The sequence below is a fragment of the Labrus bergylta genome, chromosome 9 (assembly GCF_963930695.1).
Source record: "Labrus bergylta chromosome 9, fLabBer1.1, whole genome shotgun sequence".
NCBI lineage: Eukaryota > Metazoa > Chordata > Actinopteri > Labriformes > Labridae > Labrus > Labrus bergylta.
This window is the reverse complement of record NC_089203.1, coordinates 1403767-1413266: the sequence shown is the minus strand read 5'-3', so window position 1 is coordinate 1413266 and position 9500 is coordinate 1403767. Positions and strand designations below refer to the sequence as shown.

General features: G+C 44.6%; 1 protein-coding gene across 3 annotated transcripts in view; it reads right to left on the bottom strand.

Moving 5' to 3' along the window:
• Positions 1 to 518: 518 nt before the first annotated feature.
• Positions 519 to 9500, bottom strand: part of pcdh10b (protocadherin 10b) — a 22728-nt gene continuing 13746 nt past the window's right edge. For 2 of the 3 annotated variants that reach the window (XM_065958594.1, XM_065958593.1), the window contains exons 4-5: positions 6660 to 7025; positions 519 to 1825 (exon numbers count right to left, since the gene is read on the bottom strand). In XM_065958594.1, the coding sequence (XP_065814666.1) occupies positions 1806 to 1825; positions 6660 to 7025 (386 nt within the window). In that variant the 3' untranslated portion in view covers positions 519 to 1805. The remainder of the gene's footprint in view (positions 1826 to 6659; positions 7026 to 9500) is intronic. The other variant, XM_065958595.1, reaches the window with a different exon arrangement.

The window sequence follows — 9500 nt, the reverse complement described above, 5'->3', positions numbered from 1 at the left end:
ACATACAGAGCGCCGTCCCTCCAGAAGAGGACCCTGCTCATCTCTTACATTGCTTTGCTCTTTTGCCTTTGAACATTTACACAACTTAACCAGCAAAGAGAAAAGGAGAAAAGAGGTACCACACTTGTACTAAGGGGGCGCCTTTTGTAGCTCATTGGCGGCGGTCGCCATGTTGGAAATGTTTATTCAAACTGACTTTCAGTTACTGTTTTACTTTTAAACTGACCAATGACAAAACAACAAGGAAGTGGACCGCTATAAGACCGCTTCTGTCTCTTCAATGCTGCATCAGCGCGGTGCGGGCCCGTTTCATCCCCTGAGCTGCATGGTAGGTCGAGCAGTAGTGCTCGGTCACGGTTCGAGACACCGCGCCTTATGTGAAAACTCCCTTGGATAGCGCAGTCTGAAAATGTTCCAATAGGAATAAAGGACCCTTCAGGAAGACGCAGGTTTGAATCCTCGACTGTGAACACAAAAACAATAGAACCCTTTCAAAATAAAAACACACTGGACATTCATTTTCACCATTTTTCAGTTTATTGTTGGCATATCGGTGTGTTTGTGTTTGTAATGTGTGAGAAAGTCATGTGTGTGTGTGTGTGTGTACTGAATCCCGCCGCAGTGCTGACAAACACCGTCTGCTTTTGGCCTTTTTGTTTCCTTATAAATGGACCCTTAAAAGTTTTGGTTACAATGACACAAAAATTACCATGAATGTCTAACCCGCCGCCTCCCGTACTTATGGACATGACCGTTTATCCCCAAAGTGGAAAAAAAAGAAACAAACTGATGTGAAAGGATGAGAAGTCGAGTTTTACATCTGCTAAGGCTGTTGTGTCTCTCTCCACGCCTCCTTCAACCTCCAATCAGAATGTGAACCCAGCAAACGGATAGCACGCCTTCAGAACAAGTAGATATAGATAGATTTATATATAGAGTTTTATATTCAGCTTGAAACGTTTTAAAAGAGTACAGTAAACACTTCTCACACATGATAGAAACTACTCCACGCCTCAGAACCAGAAAAAGAGCGGGCCGGACGGCGTCCGGTGAACAAACCAAAGCCCCGTCAACATAAAGAAAAGATAAATAAAAAAATATCCTGCCCACAGTCTTTTCTTACAAAGTGTGAAGTAGATCGGAATAGAGACACCTGACCGCACGAACAGAATAGAAAAATCTAAAACAGTGGTGTTGCATCTTCAAATGCACAAAGATTCTCCTGTACAGTTTGGCGTCGCTCTGTCTCTCTCTGCGAGTTCAAACGCCTAAAGGGCTCAGTGGCGGTGTTTCTCCCGAGTGGCTCTCGTATCGATCAGTCTTTTTGAAGCAGTCCTCGTCTGGTTTTTGATTCTCCTCCTGTAAACAGGCACACGCAGATTGGAAAAGCTCCGAGAGATCAGAGTCCCTCCTCCTCCTCCTCCTCGTCCTCCGTTAGGTTCTCAGTCCGGCTGAGACAGTGGGGTCCTCCCAGCGAGTAAGGCTATTCATCCACCTCCCTGCAAACCCCCCCCCCCCCCCCCCCCCCCCCCCCCCAAAAACAGTTCCACATCCTGCAGGTGGGGTCAGTGCTCCAAAGAGTCCAGGATGGAGGGATCTTCACTTCCTTCTTAAGGTGTGTAATCGTGTTTTTATTGGTAGTTTATTTTTATTTTCCCAGGTGAGGAGGGGGGAGACAGGGTGGGGGGAGGGGGTGAGGGTGGGGTTGGGGCTCAATTTTGATGCTTTCTTTTTTTTGTAGCCTTGGTCGTCCAGGAGTGATTGTGCAAAGTCACGCGGTCTCTGGTATGTCCACGCGAAAGGAGCTAGGAAACCCTTTTCCTCGCTGCAAGAAGAAGAAAACAAGATTAGTCAGTGTGTGTGTGTGTGAGTCTGAGTGTGATAAACAACAACAAGGGGAAACAGAAAACAGACAGAGTGGAGGTCAGAGCGTTTCAAACCTTGTCCGTAATATTTCACACATTTGGGTGAAAATGTTTCGTTACTTCGATTATTTTAAGTTTTTACGTCTCATAAAAAGATAAAGATGATTTTAAATGATGTGTTTATGTTTTATCAGACACACACACAGAACACAAACACATCAGCAGTGTTTTAGTGCAGACGCCGTGCAGAAGTCTGCCTGCAGATTTTAAAAGAAGAAATTACAAAATATCAGGAACGCCTAGAGCTCCCTTTTTTTGTTGCCATGGTACCTAAACAGGTCTGTATATAGTTTGACTTTTACTACTTTTATATCTGAAGTTTAAAGTGATGGAATCATCCCAGCAGATTTCTGAAACAGGCTGTCACGTCTGCATCTTAAACCATCTCTATACTCTTAAAACAACAATACAGAAAGGTCCCAACAGAGAGGGAGAGTTTAAGGTTACAGAGGAAGATGCACTCTGGACTGGTTTAGACCCAAAGTTAGAAAAACAGAAACGGTCTAAAGACATGAATGTGTCTCGTGGTTCACAAGAGAAACAAAGACAGGAAGTCTCACGGCTCGTCTCAATTCACTCGTGTGAAATGGCTCATGGGTAATGTGTGTGTGACTATGTATTTGGGTTGGGGGGTTATGGGAAAAGTAGCCTTTTGCTTAGGGGGGGTGGGGGCTGGTTTTGTATTTGGTGGCCAATTTATTTAGGACGGCAACAAAGCTGGAGGTTTAACAGACAAGCCCCCCCCCCATAATCATTCGGCTCTGGCTTTCCTCTCTCTCTCCTCAACATGGCCCCCCACCCTGACCCGACCCCAGGCCAGACTCAGCCCCCCCCCCCCCCCCCCTCGGGGACAAAGAGCCTCTGTGTATCAGTGACTTGATCAGATTAGGGAGCTTCAGCCTCTTGGTATCATCCCTTCCTCCTGTGCCTCCCCCCTCCTCTCCCCTCTCTGACTGTTGTTCCCTCTGTGCCATTAACCCCCCCCCCCCCCCCCCCCCCACTACCCCCTCGACTACCTCCCCCGCTCTCATTAGCATAAGGGCCACAGTGATTACTTTGCAGGAGGAGTGAGTGGCTGTTCGTGGGAAACGCGCAGATATCGGGAGCTCTTCACATCGAGTGCTGCATCACAAGCATATAATCAGCACATCCATGGAAACTGCACACACACACGCACACGCACACACACACACACACACACACACACACACACACTCAGAGTACATCACACTGCAGGTCAACTTGTGGAATAGTTGCTGTTTTGTTGCGCTGTTCTGAAATCTTTTTCTATTAATAGAAGATAATATTTTACGTAGTATAAGAACACGTTTCCTTGAGATTCTAAACTCTGGAACTGTTTTAATGTTTTTAATATAATAAAATCTCCATTATATAATGAATCCATTGTTTTCAAAAAGCACCAAAGCTTTAATAAAAAGTCAGATCTTCAGTCAGATTAAACTAAAAGCTTCTGCAGAGAGAGAGAGAGAGAGAGAGAGAGAGAGAGTGTACATCGTTATCGGTCTCCTTTATTTAAAATCCTTCACTTTGCTCTCTCTCTCTCTCTCCTCCCTCTCTCTCTCTCTCTCTGTCTCTCTCTCTCTCTCTCTCTGAGTCTGACCATAGAAACAGGCCGTCATAGACAGAACCGTCAACCCAGAGAGGCCAGGCTGTGTTCACTCTGCCATCGAGGAGAAGTGGAGACAGAATCTCTCTTCTAAACTGTAATAAATATAAAGATTTAAGAGAGGCTTTGAACGTATCAATGATGCATATCCTGAGTTTAGAAATCTCCCGATTCTCAGAAGCTTCCCCATGTGGGGGGAAAAGTCTGTGTGCAGGACGAGCTGCAAAATATGGTTGTCACAAATTAAGACAAACTACACTGAATGTTTCTTAGAAATAACACCCAAAAAATGTTTCTCGCTCTTCTTTTTAAAGCTACTTCAGACATTATCGTCTGATTTCATCATCATTATAGTTTTAATTACAGATTCTTCATTCAACATGTCCTTGTTTCTCATCGTGCAGCATTAACCTGAAACCCTCACAATAACAATAACAATCATGATGTTCAGACAAACGAAGAGTTAAACTCTTTATTCCTCTTCTGAAAGGTCACGACCTCATTAGGACTTCATGGTTTCAGAACCACTTCATCACTTAATCCAACGTTTGTTATTTTAAAAAAAGCATCTCAAACTCCCAAAGTGGATTTATATTCTACTCTTTTAATTTCTTCTTCTGTTTTCTCATCACGTCTCGTTCTCCTCAAACACACACATCTGTTCACTGCACAAAGGAATCTTTAACCCTAAAACACTCAAAGCTGCGTTTCATGTAAACGAGGGTTAATTTAGTCAAAAATTAAAAACATCTTTTCAAACATGTCAAATGTTTTTATGGTAAATGGACTTGAGCTTATAAAGCGCTTTTCTAGTCTTCTGACTACTCAAGGCTCTTTTACACTGCAGGTCGCACCTACACATTCACACACTGATGGTAGTGATCACTATGTAGTATCATCAGAAGTAACTAATCCCATTCATACACCACCACTGAAGCAGAGGGAGCAGGGTTAAGTGTCTTGTCCAAGGACACATCAGACATGTTGCCCAACTGGGAATCAGACCCTCGACCCTACAAACTGAGCCATGCAGAAATTCTGATTCCCTGAGAATGGATTACAGTCGCTAATATCCCCAAAAGTCCTTCATCATGTTCTCCCTCTATCTAGTCGTCTACGAGTCTAATCCACAAAGAACAGCTCTGATGATGGAGCTGCACTCTCACATTGATGGAGCTGCACTCTCACACTGCGGAGCTGCACTCTCACTCTGATAGAGCTGCACTCTCACACTGCGGAGCTGCACTCTCGCACTGATGGAGCTGCACTCTCACTCTGATGGAGCTGCACTCTCGCACTGATGGAGCTGCACTCTCACTCTGATGGAGCTGCACTCTCACTCTGATGGAGCTGCACTCTCACTCTGATGGAGCTGCACTCTCACACTGATGGAGCTCAGTTCTGTCAACTTAAAGATGATGAGAAGCATCACGTCTCTTATAAATATTGTGGCGCAGTTACCGCCAACTCTCAGCAGACGCTCATTTTGTCACTCTAACAGTTAGTGCCTTTTGCAATGAAGCTGATAAACATGGAAAGAGGCAAATCTTCCTCTAATGACGGCCTAATTCATCATTTAAAAAATGCAAACAACACTGCTGCACAGAGGCGCAGTTTGCTCTGTGGCGCAGTTTTGGGAACATTTAACCCTTTGCGTGTGTTTTGTGAATTAGACAGTGTCTCTTTGACTCATTTGCACGGGTTTAGGCAGCAACAAAAGCCACCATATTGTGAATAATGTGACATTTGGTGTCTGTTAGCTGTTAGCGCTGCTGTTTCTTTTAGACATGTTTTCATTAACGGACACAAAAGCTGCCAGATCCTTTAGAGAATCGGGTTTCTGGCCTTTTCTAATCCTTAATGTTGGATCAGGCAGATTATTTTCACAGTGAGCTGAAAGAAGACGCTGAACTAGTCATTTAAATCTTTCTCACTTGTAAGTGACTGTCTTGCTGGTGTTGTATTAATGAAAGTCTAGTTTTCATAACTCGTTAAATTGGGTGTTTTTGTCGTTGTGTTCTTTTTAACGCTGATCTTCATCTCTCTGCCTTGTTTCTCGTTGAAGAAAGCAGAATGATCTCCCTCTGTTTGCAGATGTGTTCCACTCTCTGCGAGACGTTGTGACTATATTTAAGATGATTTCTCCGCCCTCCCACTGAGACCTGAAGTCCTCTTTGACCTGCTCATGCTCATACACTGTGCATCAACACGTCTTTAATAAACACGTCTCTCTCTGATATGAACACTAGGTAGCTTGCTGACTTCCCTTTTTGATCTGCCATGAGAAAGAGAAGAATCAAATGAATAAAACATTCATTAAAAAGCAGAGTTTTCTTCCTGCTGTTTCCAGCAGCACGCTGCGGTTTGAGAAGACGGCGCCTAGGAAGCGGCGCTGCTCTGACGGTTTGATAATTCAGCTGGCTGTGTGGATGATGAGAGAGGGGGCCTCTTCAGGCGCTGCTTGACTAAATTATAATTAAGCATTATCACCAAATTGCAGTGATTGAGGATGTTTCTCTTTGTGGCCTCTGAATGAGAGCTCCGAACCCGCTGCTCGTTGGGAAATACGTCGTCTTTGACTCCTCAATTATCTAAAACGGTCTTTCTCCTCGGCCGTCGACTGAGAACTTAAGCTTACCGCCTGCCGCTCTTCTTCTCTGGTTTACAATAAAGACGTTTAATAGGTTGCAGCAGCCATTTTCCCACAATGAGACAGAGCAGCCTTAATGTGAACATCCCCGCCCACACTGAGGCCGCCTGACAGAAATCTGCTGCTTTTAGTGTTTCATTTACGAGCTGATCATGGAGACCCCTATGTGTGTGTGTGTGTGTGTGTGTGTGTGTGTGTGTGTGTGTGTGTGTGTGTGTGTGTGTGAGTGAATTGAAACGGTGGAGATGAGGGGAGATCAAATCATCACAGAGGGAGATAATGAAGATGTCTGAGAAAGAGGGAAGAGTTAGTTAACACTATGAAGGACAGAGGTCAGACCCCAGAGGAATGGCATGCTTGCTTCCTTCCTTCCTTCCGTCCTTCCTTCCTTCCTTGGAGAAAATTAAATTTGGATCTTTTTTTTGTTCTCTTCACCAGATTTAAACAGAATACTCACTTAAGTAAGCGGGGTTAAAAGGCGCTCTGGAGCTAGGCAGAAAAGCCTCCAACTCTTTCCTCTCTATGGAGCCCTGCTGGTGGCTGAGGTGATGATGGTTTTTGAGGTGTTGGTGGTTTTGGTGGATTTGGTGGAGGTGACTGAGAGGCGTCTCTTTGCCAAACGTGGAGAACGACTTATCAGCCGTCTGCTCGGGGCTTTCAAATACCTCTGTGTCCGGGACCGAGTCCATGCCGGGCACGTGGAGGTTGCTGCGGTAGTCCGGGCCCTGGCGCCCGTCGGAGGGCACGAAGCTCGGCATCCAGCAGCGGTCCGAGTGGCCCAGGGCTTTACACTCCTCCGTGCAGTTAGAGAAGAGATCAGCGCCTGCGGAGGAAGAGGAGGGACACATGAGGAAGCCGTTTAACCCTTAGACAACTGACCTCCATCACAGGGGGGGTTCCGGTTTTATAAGATCCTTTTAAAATCAGACTTTCGTTTTTGGAAATCCAGGACAGCTGCACTTCAGCCAAAACTCTGGGGTTCAAATAAACAACATGTCAAATGTTTGTTTCATTTCTATTTATGGAGCATTTTCTAAACTGTTCTCGAAGATATTTGTGAGTCACAAAACCGTTTGTCTCTGGTTTTACTGATTCTGAGGAAACATTTGAAAACACTCCAACGAACAAGAGAAAAAAACAAACCACTGAAGGCTCCAGGCTTAGTGGACTCCAGTCTACAGCAGAGTTCAGAGAGGTGCAGTCTTTAGCACACACACACACGCACAAAGCTTAGTCCCACATATTTCCACATCTCTCACAATGTGTATTTATGCACCCTGCGCTTTATGTCTCACCGCTGTTAACATCAAAGCCGCCTGCAGTGAGGATAGAACACACACACACACACACACACACACACACACACACACACACACACACACACACACACACACACACACACGCACACACACACACACACACACACACACACACACAAGGAAAGTTAATTTTATCTCAAATAAACCTTGTAGGGATTCAAAGCTGTGTGATGAAATGACATCCTCTCTCCTCAGACACTCGACGTTGAGATGTCAAAACAAAAGTCAGAGAGAGAGAGAGAGAGAGAGCTTCTGCAGGATCAGCAAACGAGAGAAAACAAACCAACAAATGATGGTAACTGAATGAAATGAGTGGTTGACAACGCTGCATATAAACCACCGATCGACGAGGAGAATTTAATGATTTCCTTTCCCTTTAACATTCTTTTGTTTGCTTTCTTTGTGGGAAATATTCAGCCAGTCAGCGGAATAAAAGACTTTGTGCAACAAAACTAAGAATCATTTTCATCGTTTTTCACACACAATGCATTCAATTACCAGGGATTTCTCAAACCAACGGACTCCTCTCTCATCTACAGTCCGTCTCCGTCACACATCTAAATCCTGTTTCTGCAGAAAACGTCTCACAAAACTCACTCAGAGCAGAACACAAAGACAACACAAATATGGACAATTCTAATCCTCCTCCTCACAGAGAGACTCCTGTCAGACGGTGATTCAAACCAGGAACCTCCTCACAGAGAGACTCCTGACAGACGGGGATTCAAACCAGGAACCTCCACACAGAGAGACTCCTGACAGACGGGGATTCAAACCAGGAACCTCCTCACAGAGAGGGGACAGAGCTAACCACTGCACTGAGCTCGAACACAAAACACATGAATAAGAGACACTGGCAGGAGATTTAAAACCTGGCTCGACTAATCGAGTGTCAGAGCCACAGAGGCGACTAGGAGCAGCTGTGTTTGAAGGATTTGTGCTGCTGATTAACACGTCAGAGATGTGATGACCCGACTGTTCAAAAACACTTTGATTAAATGACTCAAAGTTCAGAATCTTCTGAACAGTGTCGTCTACACGACTCTATAATGAGAATATGTGTCTTTCTATCAATGCTACGTGTAGTTGAAGAGAATCTCAATGTGAACTAAAGAGTGGAGAAGAACATACTGGAGAACAGGAAACATGCAGCAGCAGGTTGATTAGAGCACGGAGACTTCAGGAGTTTTTCAGGAGTTTTCTGCATGTTTAAAAGCACTGTGTGGAGACTTTTTATAAACTAGCTTCAGTATTGACTGATGCTCATTTGCAGAATCCACTGTGACAGAAACTGTGTGAGTGATGATCCTCAGCAGGTGAATCTGAGCTGAGCTGGTTTATTCCTCACAGATGATCAAACTCGGCTGCATTAGTTGAACATACAGCAGACTTTGGATTAACTAAAAGGAATGTGGGAAAAACAGCAGGTTGGTAACTGTTACGGTTCAAGATTCATGTGGAAAAAAAAACTGAAGTCATTGAGGTGCAAACATTTTTAAATTTTAAATTCTGTGTATTTATTTTACGTCTCTGCAAAATGAATTCCCAAAGAGTTCATTATAATTCAGTTCAAGCGTTTAATTGCGGAATAAAAAAACTCCCTGAAGGTGTTTTCAATCCAAAATGTCTCTAAAATAAACGCTGAAGCTGTGACCTTCATGGAGGTCAAGACCCGGCGCCCATAAACACTCCGAATCCTCCTGCAGAGAACGCCTCAGTCCACAGCTGGACCTCAGAATCTTCAATCAGATGCAAAACAGCACAGTTCACCGACTTTGTGTGTGTGTGTGTGTGTGTGTGTGTGTGTGTGTGTGTGTGTGTGTGTGTGTGTGTGTGTGTGTGTGTGTGTGTGTGTGTCTGTGTGTGTGTGTGTGTGTGTGGTAGCCAAAGGCGATAACATGCACCAACATGCATGTGTATGAAGGAGCAGGCAGGACAGGAGAGGTGGGTGAAGTCTTTAAACCTCCATTCAGCCTGGC